General features: G+C 41.9%; 1 protein-coding gene across 5 annotated transcripts; it reads left to right on the plus strand.

Moving 5' to 3' along the window:
* Positions 1–753: 753 nt before the first annotated feature.
* Positions 754–20520, plus strand: synpo2a (synaptopodin 2a). 5 transcript variants are annotated; one of them, XM_005468199.4, is made up of 5 exons: positions 755–998; positions 8278–8429; positions 9602–10281; positions 11824–14774; positions 18465–20520. In XM_005468199.4, the coding sequence occupies exons 1-5, from the start codon at positions 891–893 to the stop codon at positions 19068–19070; spliced, it is 4497 nt and encodes a 1498-aa protein (XP_005468256.3). In that variant the 5' UTR covers positions 755–890; the 3' UTR covers positions 19071–20520. The 5 variants fall into 5 exon arrangements, with proteins under 5 accessions (XP_013129916.2, XP_005468256.3, XP_005468257.3 ...); XM_005468200.4 differs by having other exon boundaries at positions 11824–14714; XM_013274462.3 differs by lacking the exon at positions 18465–20520 and having other exon boundaries at positions 754–998; positions 11824–16774.
* The last annotated feature ends 579 nt before the right edge of the window (positions 20521–21099 follow it).

Below are 21099 nucleotides of genomic sequence, written 5' to 3' on the forward strand. Positions count from 1 at the left end.
AACTTGCTTATTCAAAATGAACGATGCAAACGCGAGCCTGAGTGTAGAAATATCAATATTTTACGACTAACTAAAACAAGAGCAACGTTTTTTACCCTTATTTTTTGTTTCAAAACGCTACTTCACGTTGTATGTTGAAGGAATTACACGCACTTCTGTTTCGGGCAGAATGGAGTGGCTAACTTGACGAGGCCCAGACGCATCTTGCCGTGTGCGCATGCGTGGAAGAGAGGGAACCCATACACGTCAGCACCACTGCACAGGGGTTGAGTGGTGGTCCTCGAGAGTACAGGCGTTGTTTCGTCACCCTAGTAACGCACATGAGCTTTCTCTCCGACAAAAAATGTCCTAATCACACTTCATTTTTATATGTAAGAAAACACACAAAAATCATATCAGACACCTACTTTAAATATTCTAATAAGGGAATTCCTTAGTGAAGTTATAAAAAGAGAATGAATGAATGCTGATATGAAGCCACAAAAGTACATTCAGTACTCATTATTTAGGTATCTGACACAAACAAAGCTGGAATTAACATTTTCGATTTATACAAATAACCAAGAAGTCTTATTATAATATAATTCATTGTCTTCGTCTTTGCTGTCTCTAAATCATAAAAGTACCCCTCTCCTCACTTGCCCCAAATCTCCCTTTGAATAAGATGTTCAGGGATGTTGGTGAGTTACACCCACCACCAGTTGCGTTTAACGCCTGCAGGCGGGTCCGTGCGCAGTGACGTTTCCAAAACGGGCTGGACTCTGAGGACAGATGATGGGGGTTATAGGCTACAGCGGTGCGGTGGATGTGGTTTTTCGTTAAGTGCTGCTGGCCTGGCTGACAGCTCCATGAACGCGCCGTGGAAGTTTGGCTGAGGAGCTGCGCGCAGCATGGGCACCGGGGGTTACATCTGCGTAACGCTGCGCGGTGGTGCGCCCTGGGGATTCACCCTGCGAGAGGGAGAAGGGGACACCCACAGACCTCTTCTAGTTTCCCAGGTATGTATGCGTGCGTCCGTGGGAGGATGTTTTAATACCACTTGAGCAGGGTCATGCCTGTCTAATCTAATGCTAGTGAGACTGCAACGATGGATAAACAGCCTAATGAAAGTTTGTGAACATGTTGTTGTTGAGATCCTGAAAAACTTTATTTCTTCAGAGTCACGACAGTTTCTTCTTTAAGGAGAGAAATTCAGCAGGAAAACAGAAAAAACAGAAAAACAGAGACTTAAAAAAAAAGTCTGAAATTTGATGGGAGAGAGCTGTCTGGCGCTGCATTTTTGTGCGCGTTGGCTGTGTTTTGGTGAGAGATTCCTCGGCACCCTTATATGGTCAAGGCCACGAGAGAGTGTGAAGCTGAGGGCAGTATGATCTGTTTTCAGTCACGAAGACTTTTCAAGCAAGAAATCAAGTCCAGTAACCAGACTGAAGAGTGAAGGTATATGTGCATAACACCAAGGTGTTACGTTTTAGTATGAACAAAAAACAAGTGCGGCTAAAACTAAGAGGTTATCATGCAAATATCCCTTTCAAGAAGAATTCAAATAAGAGATAGAGAGGAGGACAGGCAAATTTGAAGTTTTGCTGTAAGAACGACTCAGCTGCGTGACATTTGTTTAGCCTGATAATAAGGTAATAAACCTTAGAGGTACCGGATTTTATCTGCTTAGAGGTAACTGCTGATGTAGCCACTTTCTGATGAGACGCAGAGGCCATTTTTTTTACATACTGTAATGTAAATGTACACAGACAGACGATATATGTTGTACTCTTTAGGGCATTCGGTTATTTCCTATTATTTGCTCGTCATTTTTGTATGCGTCCATCACACGTTCTCATTTTGCAGCCAGCGATAATGGAAACCAGTTTAAAGCTTATTATGATACTTTTAAATTAGTCACTTTTAACTGATTTACAGATTATGCATATGTGGACAGTGTTGCATACAACAACTCACTCAAAAAAATTAATAATACAGTAAAAGCCATTGTACTAACCAACTTAGTTTACTGCTTTCAAGCGTTCAAATAAACAAGTAGATGGATGGAAAAATGAAAGTTTAAGCTTAAGCTTTTTTACTCTTTACCATAACCATAAATGAGCATCTTTGTGAGTGTAAGGATCACTGAAAGGCTGGATCACCTTAAACTAATCTGCCTTAAAGGCATGGGTTAGTGTTGCACACACTGTGAGGCACAGTATTTGTGAAACCCGGTGCCGTTACCTTGACCAGCTGCTGAAGCTCTATATATGGTCTGTATGTTCCAAAGTGCTCAAGCTGCACACATTCCCCATCAACTTGTCAACAAAGTAGAGTGCATGTAAAAAAAATAAAATAAAATAAAAATTCTTAAGCCACATTCCTGCGACATCAAAGCGCCACCGGGAGAACGTTTCGGAGAATCCAAAAACCTCAGCAGATCATTTTCATGACAGATGTTTAGCATGTCTCCAACAAGTGAAGCCACATCTGTAAAGTTGCTTTCTGTCCTTTTTTATATGATTAGTCTGATTAAATAGAATAGTCACACTTATTCCTATGAAACGCCCCCCTCACTCAGGCCTGGCACTCAGTGTCTGCCTTATGTCAGAATAAAAGCATCAGCAAAAGCCCCTGAAGACAAATATCTCCTGTGGGCAATAAACAACTCTTAAATCTTGTTAGCTTTGAGTGAGAGAAATACCCCATAAAGTTTAGTAGACTGTATTGAGAAAAAAATTGCAAATATTGCACATAAGCTACCATATCCCCTCTCACAACTCTAAGCCAAAAACAGCACTTAACGTGAGATAAAGCAACCAAAGTTATTAGAAAGTTGCTCTCCCTTCAATGCCTCCTGAAGCTTTAATTTTCTCGTGAAACTGTGCTGCCTACTTTCAGACATAAATGTGCTTTTTAAAGCATCCTTGCACCCAAAGTGTTCTCGTGTGTTAACAAACGGGTGCTGTGAATACATTGCGTTCAAGTGTGGGCCTATTAATGTGAAGTAGCTACATATGCCCCAGTTTGGGACATCTGGGGTTGTGTGTCGGGGGGGGGGTTCAGTTCCAGTCTGCCTCATCTGGAAGACATAACTCTAAACATACCTTTAAACTTTTCTTGCGAGTGAGCCAAGTCTGTTAGTCAGAAGTTACAAAAAGAGAAACAAACACACCAAGATCGTGACAAATGCTCTCGAGCTAGAGGCTCTCCCGCGTCTGATAAAAAATGTGTGTTTTTTAAAGCTTCTGCTGAATGTCGTGGACACCGTGTTTTGTTCCCTGGGAGAAAGTGATTGTTCAGTGTACTGACAAGCGACACAGAGTAAGGCGCTCTGTATGCCCTCTTAAAAGGTTCTGTCCATATAAGGGTGCTTGTATTTTTCTTCTTATTTGGAGTCCTGGCTTGAGTACAAAGTTGATGAGGTCACTTTATTTTTTTAAAGCTGCAGGAGCACGCTCAGTACAAAGCCGTGTCAAATGCACTAACGCGCGTTGAGGTGAAAAAGCTGCATTTGTTCTCTGATGCAGAATGCATTAATATTGAACAGATTTTCCAAAACAAAAAATATAAAAATAAAAGAGAGTTTAAATCCCACCAACCTGATCAGGAGACATTTTGGCCTAATTACTAAGGTATTCCATGTTGGTATGTGAAATGTCAACATGCATCAGATCAGTTATGGAGCACGCAGTGACAACTGTGATCTTCATGAAAGACTTTTAAAAGTTTGCAGGAGTTTATTCTTACATACATGAACTAATCTCTGTTAGTCTATTAAAGTATAAAAACTTTTATGAGTTGTTCTTTTGCCTTTTACAGAGCAAAGACGGCTTTTGTTGCTGATGCTTCGGCCCTAATAGTGCGCCACAGGAACCTCGTTAAGTTGCCAAGAAATGAGCCAATGAGCCGTTTCCTCAGTCATTCACTGCTGTTTTCCCAGACTAAGCAGAGTGATTCACAGCTCAGTCACTTATCTGAGTTTGGGCATTGTGTTGTGCAACAAGCCATCTCATTTCCAATCCTGGGAGAAAGCAGTGACCTTACACGATGGCTGGCCGGGCTTGTTTTCCTCTTTTCTGTTTCACATCATCTAAACAAATGAGGGCCAGTGCTCAAACAGCTTTGTATTTGTGGCATTCCTGCTCTTCGTCAATCCCCCCCAAAGTGTGTGGTGTTTAATTTGTGACAGAAAAAAAATATTCTTGGATGTTGCAATACTGTTTTTCTTGCTTTCTTCTAAAGTCACTTTTATTTTGAATGAGGTGATGTTTGTGTCAGAGTCCAACTATTCCCCCTCACATCAGTGCAAATGTGAGGGCAATATTAAAATTGCTGATTGTGCAATCGCGTGTGATATTTGGAGTGGTGCACGGATATAGGTGGCTTGATGGTGCAGTGGTTAGGACTGTTGCTTTAGACCTTTTGGACCTTTCTGTGTGGAGTTTGCATGTCCTCCCTGTGTCTACGTTGGTCCTCTTTAACTTCCTCCCACAGTCTGAAGGCATGCATAAGAATGAGTGTCTGCTTCTCAGCTGGGTTAGGGTAGGAAGAGACTCCTGCAACCCTCAACTGGTTGAGTTATAGATGATGGATGAATTAAATGTTGCTGTTCTTGGATAAATCATTTATTTATTTATTTTAGTTGAATCTGAGTTTAAGGCTTATCTTACTGAGCAGGGCTTTACTGTGCACACACTGAAAAAGTGAACTTTCTGGGATTTACAGCCAGGTAATTCAATTAAAAAAATAAAGAGGATACACGATATTAGACGCAAATCTTTATTCAAAGCAGCAAAACTGTATTTCATCTATTTTGTGCCCGCAGGACATGTTTAAGAATTATTTGAATTTCTGGACAGCTGTTCAAAAAAGAGATTAGGCAGTTTTTGGGAACTGATGTCATTCCAGATCCATTACTCCATACATTAGTCATACATCCAGATGATATAACAAATGGAAAACTGTCGGGAATTCTGCAACTGATTGCAAATAAAACCCAATTACATCTTTTAGATTGAAGCCTCCTAGTATAATAGATTGAATAAATCAGCTAAAAGCCATCTTTATTATAGAAAAAAATACTGCAGACTACTATTTGTAGAGAAATGTCTACCAGTGACACAAACAATAACAGATTTCAAGCTAGATCTTATTTGGGGGTTTAATTATTCTTTGTAAGAAAAAACATCAAAGCCAGAAATGAAGAATAATGATTTATGAATATTATAAGTTTTAAAAAAGGTAATCTTCTTCCACATGTATTTATAATATAATAATGTATATTCTATTTCAGTGCCTTCATTTGTGTGTTATGGCTTGGCATGCATGCACATGACAGAAGACCAAATGTATCTCTCCTCAAGACACATATAGCTCAAATCAAAGGAAATACAGTTATAATAAGAAATTATGCAAATTTAGAGGAAAGCTAAAATCTTGATAGTATAAATACCCTAACACAAAAATAGGGGAACATAGAGGAGGGTAAAATGTAAATCTTCCAGCATGGATTCAGTGCTAAATGTGAAACACCTGGAAAATATCTGCCTGTAATCTAAAAACAATAATTGCTCAAAGCTGTGAAAGGCAGGAACCACACGGAGGTAGGCAGAGACGTCACCCGTTCCTGTATTTCCTGTGATTTTCTGTTAGGTTTAAGGCACTTAAATAGCTCATTTGAAAAGTGGCTACACAGACATTGTTACGGCCCCACGTTAAAATAGTTATGTGGCCAATTATTTTGACAAGTTCCCCTCCATTTGAAGAAACCTACACTGCATTTATCTGCTATCCTCTCAAGGGCACTTAGTGCATATATGAGGCTTTTCTTTGTAAGCTGTGTGGTAAACATTGGCTGACTGTGTATCTTTGAGTCATAAGGAGAGACAACGACAAATCTTTCCCCTCCTTTTTTGGAGTGTGGACCGTTGCTGTGGCATCCCAGAAGTAACCGTCCTCCCTGTAGCGAGGTGCGAGTCCCAAAGGGACGGAAACATTGGCTGCCATATAGGGCTTGTTTTGTTCGCTGTTAGCTCCGAAAAACTGAAGTGGATGGAAAGTTAACATCTCTATAATGGAACTCCTAAAAGATATTTGTATGTATAACAAAGTAGGATCACTCTTGCATTATATTTAAATATAAGCAATGAGCAAAAGTAATGACATCTAAAGAAGAAAGACTACAACTGGTTTCATTGGGGAAAGTTTTAATGGTTGAGCAAATATCCGAAATCACAAATGGTGTACAAAGTAAAGTCAGGCTTTTTTTGACTTTTGATTACTTTCTATATTGTGAAATCTTACTCAGAGGTTTTTTGCTTCCCCCCATCAGCTGTAAACTGTGTGTGCATCTCCATCTAGTGATGAAGTTGTTTCACTGCAGCTATGTAGAACTGCCTCGTTTGCACTATGAAAGCCACAAAGTTTCAGGACACTTATGTAAAGTTTTGTAAAGCATTGTTATTCTAAGACCAGAGGTATCAAACATATGGCCCGGGGGCCAGAATTGGCCTGGTAAAGTCTCCAATCTGGCCCACTGGACAGCTTTGGAAAATAGAATGAGTACATAGATCTTTACCTGTATTTTCAGGTTTTACAACTTTTCTTACTACACCAAAGTAATTAAGTTATAGATAAACAATGACAAACAGTTGTTTTTCCACTATGTTTTTCACCAGAATTTTTTGTGTATTAATGAAAACTTTATATTTTAGAATTACAGGATATTAAACAATGTCCTGGGCAATGAACTATCAGAACTTTTTTCTGTAATTTTACCCATTTATTACGTTTCACTGGTCCACTCTGGCCCACCTAAGATCAAAGCTGGCAGTATGTGGTACACAATATAAAACGACTTTGACATCCCCATTTTAGACGTTGCACAGCTATTCACTTTATGTATTTTCACCCTAATAACACAACATAGTGATTGTAAATAAGAGCTTTTTTGGGTTGATTTCCCACTAACGGGGTGGCTGCAGCTCAGGAAATAGAGCAGATCCTCTATTAATTGGAAAGTTGGTGGTGGCAAATTACTAATCCCCAAGTTGGTCTCTGATGCATCAATCCGAGTGTGAATGTTAGATAGAAAAGCACCATAGAAAAAAAGGGCTTGTGTGAATGAGACATGTTGTACAAGTGCTCAGGTAGAGCAGCTTGTCAGGAGATCATTTAAGTCATTCAGTAGAGAGACATTCTGTAACAGCAGAAAATCATGGTCCCTTCCCTGTGTTTGGTGGCAGAGATTAACTGTATTGATTTTGATGCCAGTATAAAGTACTCTCTAAATCAATCCCTCAGGAAAATTAGCCAAAGACACTTATTAAAAGCATAACTTTATCACTACCAGGGTTTATGTTTTTTTACGGCACGTGGTCTTTAATTGAGAACTGACGAAGATAAAGCATGTGTAAAGAAATAGGAATCAACATTTTCAAACGGCTGCCAGTCTTAAGATATCTGAGAAACCTTCCTAAAGCTTTGTAATTGGGATACTGGCAAAATATCTTAACATAACTCCTGAAACCAAATCCTCTAATAGCATAGCACTACAGTAATAATTTATCCCCCTAGCTGTATGAGTGGCCTTTTGTGCTGAATTTATGAGGTATTTCTCCTTATTAAATACTCTTATTAATGAACCATTTTATAGGCTCCAGGAACCAATTAGAAGAAAATGAAACCATCAGTCATTAGTCTAACTGTGTAAAGAGGTGCCCTTTAAATGGCTCTGCCCAGCAGTAATATGCAGCAGCACAGTCAAGATTCAAGGTAGAATTAACACTTTTATTACTGAACACCTAGCCTATGTCAGTGTTTGTACATTGTGGTGCCAAATGTACATTATTTTAAGTTAAATTACGCTGCCGGCATGCTCTCTTCATATCTCTAAAATGTTAATGGTCCAGTCTGAATTCCTCTGCACACTTGGTTGGCTTGATCTTCACACTGGCTTTTACTGGACGTCCATTTTCACCTCGTGTTACGTGAAAAAGACTTTTCTTATCTTATTTCCCAGAAAAAATATGGATTTGTGAAACTGATTTAGGGAACACGTTTCTGCTTTTTGACCTTTTTGACAGGTAATATTTCAAACATGACAACCTGTAAACAGCTGTACTGTTAGAGCCGAGATTCGTGAATCTTAAACAGCAGATCTCACTCTTGCCAGGTCTTTATCTCATGTTATCCTTCTATTGCCTGATGCTGCACCCCGCTACGCTGTTTGTGAAGAAGTTACACATCAAACTGTGTTTTTTTCTTTCTTTTCTGACTCCAAAATGTCTCCTGCAGGTAGAGGAGGGTGGTCGTGCCTCCCTGGTTGGAGTACAGGATGGAGATGAGGTGGTGTCAATCAACGGGGAGCCGTGTGCTGACCTCACCCTTTTACGAGCGTTTGCGCTAATCGACACATCAGTCGACTGTCTGCAGCTGCTAGTCAGAAGGTAATGCAGCATGCCAGCCACTGAACTGAGATCATATGAGACTTGTGCGAAGCCTAGAAAACCCTGAGTTTCAGAAGACAAAGGCACAGGACCGTATTCATAGGATAACATGTAATAATGTGAAGTAGTAAAACACAAAATAATGTAGGTTTATCAGTTACACTGCAGAGCCTTTGCACTGTGACAACTGAGCCATGCAAACTGTAAGTCTTTGGTGACCACAGCAGCAGTGAAAACTGATCGTTCCACTGTTTTATTAGCATTTAGATAGCATGTAGCTTTATGACACATGGCCTTTTTGCATACTTCAATGAACCCCTGTTTCTGCAAGCATATGCCTGTACGTCTGCGTGTGTTTTAGCCTGGGTTATATTATGTGCCTCGTCCATGCTGAACCTACCAAGTGGCTTTGCCAAGGTGTTGCAGATTTGTGTGTCTGATTGGCATGCAGCTGCTCAGCCATTACTCAACGGGCAGTGCCAGTCTGTTTATCAGAGTGACATGTCCTCAGATAATCCCGCTTTCTCTTTAACAGGCCTTGAACTGCTTGTTGTGTAGCTGCTTTTAAGGGAGATTAAAGTTGATTCCGAGCAGATCGCCTCAACTTTGCTGTTTCACAAAAGTTGATCACATTTGGAGACAAGAGCTGGTCTTTAACGGCTAATTGACTTGAACACAGTTGCTGTCATGCATAATGACGTTAGTTTATGCTGCTCCAAACTGACCTTGAAAGTCGAAATTAGGCGGACGGTGTCTGAACGTAATTATTTTCCACTTCGGTGCCCTGACCTTTTCGATTCACTTTCTACATCGAGATTAAATCTCCTTGATTGCTTTGACAACTTCAGCAGAACAATGAGGGCTGAAATGCCTGCTTCTGTCGAGTGAACACCGCTGTATCTTGCTTAGAGGTGTAAATTTGGTGATTTTAGTGTATTTAGAGATTTAATTAAAACACAGGTCTAAAACAAATCTGTCCAAGTTTTGACACTACAGGAAAACAGGAAGTGTACATTTCAAACTGTAGAAGAGGAAAAAATGTAACCGATAACATTTATCAATAAGTAATTGTTTTCATGTCTTCCCCCAAGTTCAATTCATTTTAATAATGAAAAGAAAAACCACATTTACGCCATCACTCATTGTTTATCTCGCCTTCTTCTTATCTAAAGATACCACTCCATCCTCACTGAAGACTATGAATCAGATGAAATGCAAAGCAGTGAGAGGGCCTCTGCTGGTGAGACTTTAGAGAGCACCACCCTTCACATCTTCCCCCCAAAGCAAACATCCCAAATCCCAAATCCTGAATCCCCGGATGAAACCTACAGCAAAGAGTTTAATATCAACACAGAGTTTTCCAAGGAAGGCCAGCTGCTTTGCACTCAGCTACATGTTCCCTCATCTAAGGAAGAAGATGATAAAGTACAGCGGTGCTTCTCACCAGGGGACATGGTGGAGCTCCAGGTGTCCCTGTCTGAGCAAACCTTGGATGATGTGGGTTGTGCCTCGCTCGGAAGTGCTCGTGGGATTGATGGGGACCTCTCAAACCGGGAGGCTGTGGAGGCTGTCCATATCACCAATGCTGCCACTGCATTGCGCTCCGTCAGGGAGCCGCTAAGCCATCATGGAGTGGTTCTCAACTCCCCTTTAATGCTGGGGCAGGTGGAGGTCATTTTGGAGGCATCAGGAGTAGGGAGGGGCCTCCAGAGTGGAGGTGGCACTCAGGACAGGGAAACAGTTGGTTCTCAAAGTGAAGGAGAAGAAGAGGACTGCAGTCCTGCAGAAGAGCAGGACTCTGATTCTGAAGGAGTTCAAGACAAACCCAACAAGCATCGGGCTAGGCATGCCAGTAAGTATATTTGGACTGGTTCCACCTGCACCAGTATTACCTTCGTGTGCATTCTTTCTGTGTGTGTGAGTGGAGATAACTGTCTTTTCTTTAAGAGGGGTAATCTTCAGCACTAAATTACATTTGTCAACATGTGTGCATTCCAAAGCCTGATGTCCAGTGTGTGTACGCCTCAAAATAGTCTCTCACTGCAATTGCGAGGGGGGTTGGGTGCTCATTCCTTTGAAAGGAAGGAGATACATCCGGATCTAACCTGAATTATCTCAGAACCAAAGTTATAGTATTGCAGGTGCCAACAAACTCTTATCATATAAGAATTCACTACCACATGAGAAAGACACAAAAAGAATCTGTATAGGGGGAAAAAAAGCATCTGCACCCTATAAAACATTAAAACCATCCATTTAAAGAGTGGGCGTTCCTCTGAACTGTGTAGAAGACATAAATATAACCCCAGCACGCTGACGATGCCTGCAGAAGTGGCCCTTTGACAGACACCAGCATGTGCTCCCCTAGACCGATACCTGATCCTTTCAAACTGAGTGCTTTAACTAAGCTCAAAAAGTGAGTCTGTCGCTCACTCCCGCTGTCTCCTCCACCTTCAGGTTAGTCTTGCAAGAATATAAAAAAGTAAGCCGCTGTTGTTATTGTGCGAGCCTTCTCCATGACTGTCAGATTGGACGAAATGTGATTTCAGAAGAAAACATTTTATTATTTTTCTTCTTTCAAGTAGACTGCGTGCCAACGCACATAGAAGGATTGGTAAAGACGTTGCTGTCCTGGTGAATTTATTGCATGCATGCTAAAATAATCTTTCTTGCTTCCTATTCTTGGCTACTTTACAGGGTTGGATGAGTGATTGAGTGTACAAATGGGAATATTAGACATGGGTCGGAGAATTTCATTATTGCTTTATGGGCCACTGTCTTATGTTCAAGGGAATGAGCTCATTTGAATGATAAAATCACAGCTGAATAGTATCTAAGTATGTAAATGTAATGTGTGGACTGAGAAAATATGTAATGTATCATTTTTTGTGTGTGAATGAATCTGTAAATAGCTCAGTTTACAGTCTATTTGCTGAGTGTTTGGATCAGTTCAACCACAGAGCAAGCTGTATTATTAGTTTATTGTTATTTCTGTATCTGCTTTAGCTGTAAATGCTGGATGAGGTTAATATCAAAGTAACGTTACAAGATTAAAATGCTTTGTGGCTTGCTTCTTATTTTAAAGTTGAATTGATCTTCTGTCTCCACATAACTTCTCCAGGCGGCTTTGACGAGAGCTAAACTAAATGGCATTTGATATAAAAATATTAACTACAGTCACATGTTTAGTGCAGTTTGTAAAGCCACTGTCTCTTGTTCTGTAGTAGGTGATGAAAGGCCTAAAAAGAAAACAAAATCTTTACGAACTGTTTATTTTTTTAAGTAAATTCAGATTAACAGATTAAAGTTTTTTTAAGTGTAATTCTTACATTAAATTGGATTCATTTTAGCCATTTTTTAAACACGACTGTCTCTCTTTTCCTTCTCTGTTAAGGGCTCAGGCGCAACGAGAGCATTTCAGAGAAACAGCTAAAGGAAGCCAAGTCCAAATGTAAACGAATTGCCCTTCTTCTTACGGCTGCTCCGACCAACCCCAATAACAAGGGGCTGTTGATGTTCAAGAAGCATCGTCAGAGAGCTAAGAAATTCACGCTGGTGAGCTACGGCACAGGAGAAGACGAGCCAGAGTACAGCGACGAGGAGTACGAGGAAAACCTGGACAGCAGACAAGAAACCTTTATCCTTGTGGCCCCAAACGAGTCTGAAATAGATAAGCCTTTTCTCACTAGCACCCACAGTGGCAAAAGTGTGCTAACTTTGACCTTGGACAAGGGTCTTCTTGAAATCGAAAGGAATTTGAAGAACCAAGCAGAGATGGAATCTTTGCCTGAAACCAAAGGCAAGGGTGCGCTGATGTTTGCCCAGCGTCGCCAGAGGATGGATGAGATTTCTGCCGAACACGAGGAGCTTAGGCGCCAAGGGATCCCCGTTGAAGCGGTGCAAGAGGCTGAAAAGAAAATAGTGGAGCATTCCTACATGCAGTCCGCTGCAGAAGGCCGCAGTTACATGGATGTAAACGTGCACCAGCAAACCCAGCAACAGTACCAGCAGTTTCAAGAACAACAGTACTATGAGCAACAGCAGAACTACCAACAACAACAACAACAACAATATCAGCAACAATATCAGCAGCAATATCAGCAACAGCAATATGAGCAAAGTCACTATCAGCAACAGCAAATGTATCACCAGCAGCAAGAATATCATCAGGAGCAACAAAAAATGCAGCAGTATTCAGCAACTGTCAATGGCACAGTCCAACATCAAACAAATGAAATGCAGAGCTCTTTCAGCAATCGTACTGCAAAGCCTTTCTCAGCAGACAACATGGCGCCCACCCCTTATTCTCATGCAACGAGTGGGACCAATCAAGATTCTGTGGGTCAAGGGGAGCAGATTGCTACCCGTGATGAGCGCATTTCTACTCCTGCAATCAGGACGGGCCTTTTGTTGGATTCGAAGAAAAAGAATGCAGCCAAGCCTATGTTCACATTTAAGGAAGCCCCAAAAGTATCCCCAAACCCAGCATTGCTGAACCTCCTAAACAAAGGTGATAAAAAGCCCGGGTTTGAATCAGGACCTGAGGATGACTATCTTAGTCTTGGAGCCGAGGCTTGTAATTTCCTTCAGTCTCAGCGTGTCAAACACAAGATTCCTCCACCAGTTGCCCCAAAGCCTGTGATCAATCCCAACTCACCTCCTTGGTCCTCGCAGATAGAAGCAACCAACCAGGAGATGCCTCAGTGTGCTGAAAATAGTCTATCCACACCTGCTGCAGCCCCCACCGCAGAGACTACTCCTGCTCCACAACTAGAGCCAACCCCTGCACCTGCCCCTGAGTCTTCTCCCCCTGCTGCACCCCAGGAGAATCCTGGCAGTACCAACAAAGAGGAACAGCACACATGGCCGCTGCCAGAACCCGAATCTCAACAACAGCCCACACAAGCTGTAGCTCAAGAGGCAAATGGTCATATGAATTCTACACTGCAGTCTGAGTCGTCTGCTGTGACTACCTGGGGTGCAGCTCAAACACAAGTGCAACAACAGTTATCTTCAAGTTCTTGGCATTCAGCTCAAGTGCAGCCCTCAGACCCACCTCCAAGACAGTCCTCACCTCACCCACCTTGGGTATCACATCAGCCTACTCAGAACCAGGCACAGCAACCTCCCACAAGTACTTGGACCCCTCAAATTCAGCAGTCCTGGACGCAGCCTCCAGAGCAATCACAAGCCCAAGCACATGTTCAGCCATCCTGGGCCCAGTCACGAGAGCAACCCCAGTCTCAGCCGCAGGTTCACCCACCTTGGGCACACTCTACTGAGCAGCCACATCTACAGCAAATGCAGCCCAATTGGAGTCAAGCCCAAGAACAAATGCAGCCACAACACCAGAACCAATGGACACAGCCATCACAAACAGACTCTCAACATCAACCAGCATGGATGCAACAACCTCATAAAAAATCCCAAGCACAAACTCCTTGGGTTCAAGGGGTACAACCAGAATCCCAGCCACAGCCGCCATGGGTTCAGCAAGCACAACATCAGGCTCCTCCACAATTATGGCCACAGACTGAAGCACCAGGTCAGCCTCAACCACCTTGGGTATCAGCTCAGCCACAACAGCAACAGCTACCCTCAGTGAATGCATGGGCCCCATCACAAACTCAACCCCAAGCTCAGCCACCCTGGATCCAAGTAGCTCAACCACAACCTCAAGCACAGCCTCAAGCCAATTTAAATCCATGGGCGCCAGTACCTGCCCAGACTCAGTCTCAGCCTCCATGGGCTCAACACCCCCCAGAGCACGGTCAACACCACATAAGTTCTTGGACTCAAGAGCAAGATCAGGCCCGCCATCAGTCTCCATGGGCTCAACCTGTTCCAGCCCAGCCAGCACCACAGCCAAAGTGGCAACAGCCTACATCAAAGAGTCCACCACAACCACCAATGAACACATGGCAACCAGCTCAGACACAGCCTCAGACACCTGTGAATGCCTGGACTCCACAATCACAGCAAAAACCTGTGAATATTTCCACACTGACAGTGAACACTCGCCCCTCTCCAAAACCTTGGCAACCACCACAAAATGCTCCACAAAGCCGATCCCCTCCTACTCCGCCACAGCGAATGCACTCTTTCACTATTGGTCAAAGAGTTTCATCGCCCATCAACCCAATGGCTACTGTCTTAAACCCATCATCCCAGGGTTCAGCATTTGAGATGCCAGCTGTTAAAGGAAAAGGAGCTGATATGTTTGCAAAGAGGCAGTCTCGAATGGAGAAGTACATCGTGGACTCTGAGACGGTGGAAGCAAATAAGGCAAGCAGGTCAACATCACCAGCAGCTTCCTTACCAAATGAGTGGAAATACACTCCCAATGTACGTGCTCCACCTCCACGTGCATATAACCCTATTCAATCACCTTTTTATCCCCCAGCAGCAACAAAGCAACCCCCTTCAAGTAGCCCCTCTACCAAAGCAAAGAAAAAAGACAAAGCGAAACAAATGCCTGCCCCTAAACCTCTCAATGTAATAGATGTCATGAAACATCAACCCTATCAACTAAATTCCTCACTCTTTATCTTTGGTCCAGCAGCAGAGGCTACCAAGCCTTCCGCACCTAAGACCAGCTGTTTGCCTCCTAATCCACCTGATGATAACCAACCAATTAGATATGAGCAAATGCCCCCGGTCCAGCCAGCTGGACCATTTGGTGCCCCATACCCCCAACAAACCTATGAGATGCCAATGCAGCCTGTGATGCACGATAGCCAGCATCAGCAGATCCAACCAAATGTTTATCCCCCCTCTAATCCTTATCAGCAACCTCCTAGTTGTCCATACCAGCAAGTATATAACCAACAGTATCAACAACCTGCTCCACCTGCTTATCATCCCCAAACCCCTCAGTCTCCAAACTCTCCCTACCAACACTCGGTGCAAGCTGGTTACCAGCCAGCCAATAGCCCTCCCTATCTTGCAGCTCCTTCAGTGCCCTACCAGCCACAGCCTCTTAGTAGCTATATTGCTCCCAGTTTCCCTGTGTGTGCTAGGCCCGAGTCTGCATCTGGTGGTAACCCTGGAGTGGCTCCCAAGCCTAAGTTTACAGCTAATAAGAGTTCAGCTCAGGTGTGGAAGCCTACAGCAGTTGATAAAGAGTGATTCTTGTAGAATCATGACTTATTTGACGTCCGCTTGAATTAAAGGTTTTGTGCCCTGCCAAATGGACTATTTTCCTTACCAGCTCTATTTATTGTCACAGGGCAGAACTTACTAGTCTAAAAGTTCATAGAGCTAATGAAAAAAGGAATATCTATAAAATTAAGAATATAAGGATAGACCTACATCCTATTTTAATAGAACTTTAGTATATCTTATCAGATGCAGCATAGTCATAATAATTGTAAACACATTTTATAGAAAATTATGCAAAAGTAATAAATGTAAATTCATTACATTTTATGTAAAAGAATTGTGTGATTAATAAGAATGTAGGGGAGCATAATGCTCAGTGTGAAGTGAAAGTACAGGGTGAGAGAAAAAGATTCAGTGGAACTGGATAAGTCAAGACAGGTTGATTTTTTTAAAAGGGGAAAATGATAAATGTTCTTAATATTACAAATAATTAAATTTTAAAAAGACCAAAAAAAAGTTTTTAAGCAAATACTAAAAGTATTTGTATGTGGGTAAGTGAAAAGGATGGGGCCTGTAGCCTGTAATGATATCAAGCAGAAGGCTTAAAGTGTAACGTCAGATGTTGAGTACGGAGATTATGTAACAGCAGTGGGATTTTAGGCTATTCTAGGCCAAATAACACAGACAGACAGCAGACAGACTTGTGACAACTAACACTGTTTTCCTTAAACATAAAATGTTCTATTCTTCTTTTTTTCCCGGTACTTTCCCCAATTCCTTTTTGGTAGGACCTACTTAAGTGTGTTGGTTTTATTTAAAGCTCTCTACCAGCTGTTGCGTCATGTTAGACACTATATTTAAAGTCCCTCATGAGACGAGGTTCTGAGGTCCAGAGAGTAGGCTTAAATTTCAACTTAAGCCACTGAAAGCTACCGACTTCCAGACTGCCATAGTATTTTTCCTGATAAGAGACAGTTATGTAATGTCTATCACTCTCTCATAGATTTACCCATTATGCATCTGCTCCTTGCTTTGATATGTGAACAGATGATAAATGATATAGGAAGGAGGAGTTATTGAAAGGATAACCAGCCTGGTAATGCTCACAAGTTGATGTTTGGTACAGGGTCGCTTCTTTGGTTCTCTGTGTTCTTTTCTTTTTCTTTTTGTGTCTGTGTGTTTCTCTTCATAGTGCACTTTCTGTATGATTCACTGCAGTGCCATTAAACTGTCTTTTATCTTTGTTTGGTTTCCTTTTCTTTTGTCCTCTGAACATGCTTTTAGGGTTTCTTCTATTTTTAGTCTCTTTGCTGTTGTCTTGCTGAATTTCACCACTTCTCCACTTTCACTATAAATACTGTCCTTACTGATCTTGGTAAGGACAAATTAGTCCGTACCACTGCATCTGGTGGTTCCATTTTCAAGAGTTATCAGCAAGGTGCACCTAATTATCCAAATAACCTCCTTTTTGTAAAAAATAAATAAATAAAAATAGGGAGAGTTTAGAAACTTGAGATGCACATTCCTGCAGGATGACCATGTGATGATGCATTTATGAAGAGTATTATTAGAGCTGTGACTTCACTGGATAATTATGGTCAAGTGAGTGAGCACAGCTGAAATGTATATCCATGTTGCATCATGGATTTTGAAAAAGAGCAGATATATGTTGAATGAAAGTATTTGTGTCGTTTCATTTTACCAGCTATTTCTGAAGGGAATTGATCCCCATGCCGATGACATGTTTTTGTCTTCATTCATTTATCTTCAATCTGCAATCAAAACACAATAAAAGAGAGACAGCAAATGTTTACTCTTGCTTTAGAGCCCACACATTAATGCCCTATAGTGCTAATACACAAGGCTTTGACACCTTTTCCTTCATATTATTTCTGTTTTAATAAGAAAAGTACAAGATAAATATTCTGTTTATGCCCTAAATCAAACCTTAGCCAAACAATAAATCAGGATGTAACATTCCTGCATTTAAAGACTATTTTGAACATCTGTCTCAAAATGTAAGGAGCCCAGCTGTTACGCTCTGCCCGTTTTCTGAGCATGTTAAACCTGGCAGAAATGGCACATAGAAGGACATAAACCACGTGCAAATGGACAGTCATCTTATCAGTCTCCTTCAGCAGAGTAAAAATATGACCTACTGATCTGCCCATATATCCTTGTGCCCAGGACCCCCACTCCTGTGGGCATTTTAAGCCTACCGCATACCTGAGTCAGCAGAGACTTTATTCCCCTTGACTGATTTAGCATTTATCTCTGCACGCTCTTCTTCTCTCTTCTTTTCTCTTCTTAAATTTGTGCCATATTTTATCAGCTGACAGTGCACATCGCTCACCAGATGATGGCAGCACTGTCTTTTCTGCTTATCCACCATACATAACAGGAGGCATTGGATGAGATTATGTGCAGTATAGCTGTGTTTTCACCCCACATAACCCTCGGCAGCACCGGTATCCTGGGGATATTATTGGTATTGGGCATTTAGCATTTCCATCTCATTATTCTTTCAAACTGTTGCTGTTTAGCAAACTATATTAAGTGGAAATGAGCTGAATGTGGCTTATACTTCCAGAAGGTTATGCACTTTCATGTACCAGTTGCTCTGATTAATAAGGGGGACACTGTGTTTAGACAAATGCTAGTGCAGTTTAATTCACTGGCTGCAGCATGACATATCCTAGAACTCTTTTACACACGTACCATATTTACATACCCCATGTGAATAAGAGAGCGACTGATCTGCTATACACAAGTAACTTATACATGTATTACCATGTATTACTGCATTTAAAAGAAATAATCCTGGCAGGGAGCTACTCTGCTTCTCACTCTTATCCAAGCTAATTTGATTTGGTCAAAGAGCCAAACACAAATGAACCCTTACTAAAATAAACATGTCTGGATTATTCTTTACAGGCCCCTGGCAGGAGCTACTCCCTTTCTCCACCAGCCAGAGTACAGTCCGCGGGCCAGAAGTCAGTTTCAACTTCTTCCTCCCCAAAGCCCCCAGCACTGGGCTCCACAACTCCCTCGGCAAGGCAGACATCCTGGGTGGAAAAAAGCCAAAAGCCCCTCACACCATGGGAGGCTGCCTCCCGGCATCCCATGGGCCTGGTAGATGAAGCTTTTGCTTTCCAGAGCCTCCAGCAAACCCTTGCCTCGAATGTGTGCTTGGCAGCCCAGCGCAAAATCTTGCCTGAGCCGCCAGCAGAGTGGAAAGCCAGGGTTTCTTACCAAGCACCGCAGAAGACAGGCAGCCAGACTTGGAGCCAGAGCCAGAGCCAAAGCCGGAGCCTGAGTCGAGCTTCGCTCCCATCGTTTGTGTCGCCAGTAAGGAGCTCTATCTTCACCCCAGTTAGTCATGCCGGTTACAGGTCCCTGCCCAGACAGTGGCAGCCTCAGAAATCTGCGACAGAGGCTAACCCGAGGCCCTCGGTGTCTTCATTTGAGTCTAAGAGCCCTTTCGGAAAGCAAACTTGCAAGTCTGTGTACACCATCAACACTTGGAGCTGGAGGCGGTAGACTACAGTTCAGCCTGTGTGGTCTTTAATGAGTCAAATCTCATTTATTCTGAGTTTCATAATACATTCACATGCAGTCAGGCCATTTTTAAAGAAATAAAAAAACAACAGTTTGTTAGAAAGGAGAGAAAGTTAACTGTTAGAGAACCTTTTGTTAGATATTTGCATGCCAAAATTAAATAAGAAAAGATGTGGAAAAAATGGATGGCAAACACACTGATGTGGAAGACTAGTTGATTAGATAAAGAGATGAGTATGTTGTTTAGAGTGGCTAGAGAGAGTGCATCGATATCTTTGGTGGAAAAAGCATTTGATTGCATATGTGGACTTACCCGTGATTGGAAAGAGATCGAAAAAAAAAAAAGACACCTGTCATTTTGTAGGTTTTAAGTGAAGATTGTTTCTTGAGTTGTTCTTGAGCTTGTGGATTCCCAGTAATCAGAGTTTGATATTTTGCTGTGGATGCATGCATCTGCCATGTTGGTTGCTACCATGGGTGTACACGTTTCTTTTTTTTTCTTCTTTTTTTGCTTGTTTTGCAAAATCCATCAAACGTGGAAACAGGATTTGTGGTGTTCTCTAATAAGAAAATGATTCAAGTGCTAGAATGCAATTACTTTGGGAAAAGGTGCCATAACCTGTGATGTTGTTGGTGCACACTACTTTTCAGTAATGCACGGGTATGTGGCCATTACCCTGGTTCTGCCAGAGGTTTCTTCCTGTTAAAAGGTAGCTTTCCCTTCCCAGTGTCACCAAGTGCTTGCTCAGAGAGAGTTGTTTGATTGTTGGGATTTTCTCTGTATTAATGTAGGGTCTTTACCTTTCAGTATAAAGTGCTTTGGGGCAACTGTTTTTGTGATTTGGCGCTATATCAATAAAATTGAATTGAATAGACATTTCAGCTGTCTAGCATCACATGCATAACAGTATATACTGTATAGGAGACAATCAAATGCAGTATGTAAAATGACTGACAAGTTTTTGTTGGGAGTGAATTTCATCGACCGCTTCATACCAATGAATTCTAATCAACACTACAAAAAAGGTTTTTGTTTAGTTTATGGAAGGTTTACTGCTGCCAGGGCGATTGCTTACACTGTGCAGTTGGCTTGTGGCTTATTTCTGGTTTGGGCTTTTGCTATCGACTTGTAATCATCTCCAAATGTTAAAGCTGCGTTGGTGTTTCCGCAGAGTGCGCATAATGTCCTAATGCGATTCTCACTGAGCAACCTCATAAATGCAAATAAGATTTATTACACAGCGTTGTGTTTTATGCAGATGTACTATAGTGTAGCGTAACAATCTCTGATTGTTTTACTGTATCACTTCCATTCAAACAATACATATTATGGTCGTAATACAATAGCAGCAATCCATTTCTGTTCCAAGCAAAGATATAGATTCATGTAAAGCATTCTATAAAATAAATGCAGTAAAATATCACAATTTAAGACGTTGCCCTTTTGTGCTCTTTCCTGTCTATTCCCAGCTTGTGTTCTGGGCCATTTGTTGTTTGCTGTGCCATCCCGTGAAGCTTTTTGCAAGACGTGTTGTCTCAAATGGTCACTCCATATACAGCACGGGGAGTCGAGAGGGAGGCCAGTTCCCATGGTGACCAGATGTTACATAATAACAGTGGGTACCTAGTGTAGCTGAGCCATTAGAGAATGAGAGATAAGGGAACAGACGGAGCCGATAAAAAGCAAGTATTTCCCCACCAGTTTGGATCTGGGAAACACTTTATGGTTCAAATGTTTTTTAAAGGGGTGAAGCCTGCTAAAGTGCATAGCACACGTAATTTTATTGTCTTGATGCATGCTCAATTATCCAAGTAAGAAAGCCCCCAAAAGTTGATTCTGTTCAGCTGGACGTAACTCATCCAAGTGACTTCTTCAGTCACGCTATGTCCAGATGAACAGAATCAACTTTTTGGGACATAACTTTATTATTATTCTGTGTCCCAGGCATAGCTTTCTGTTCACTATGCAGTGCAGTTATGCCACTCAGCTTGATATCCAATCCTTGCTTTG

This window comes from Oreochromis niloticus, linkage group LG3 (assembly GCF_001858045.2).
Source record: "Oreochromis niloticus isolate F11D_XX linkage group LG3, O_niloticus_UMD_NMBU, whole genome shotgun sequence".
Classification (NCBI taxonomy): Eukaryota; Metazoa; Chordata; class Actinopteri; order Cichliformes; family Cichlidae; genus Oreochromis; species Oreochromis niloticus.

What these genes read in the sequence shown, in the direction of transcription:
- synpo2a (XM_013274462.3), top strand. Translation starts at nt 891, where the DNA reads ATGGGCACCGGGGGTTACATCTGCGTAACGCTGCGCGGTGGTGCGCCC. An exon ending in GACCTCTTCTAGTTTCCCAG is followed by an intron (nt 999 to 8,277) that starts GTATGTATGCGT and finishes TGTCTCCTGCAG; the next exon opens with GTAGAGGAGGGTGGTCGTGC. An exon ending in GCATCGGGCTAGGCATGCCA is followed by an intron (nt 10,282 to 11,823) that starts GTAAGTATATTT and finishes TTCTCTGTTAAG; the next exon opens with GGCTCAGGCGCAACGAGAGC.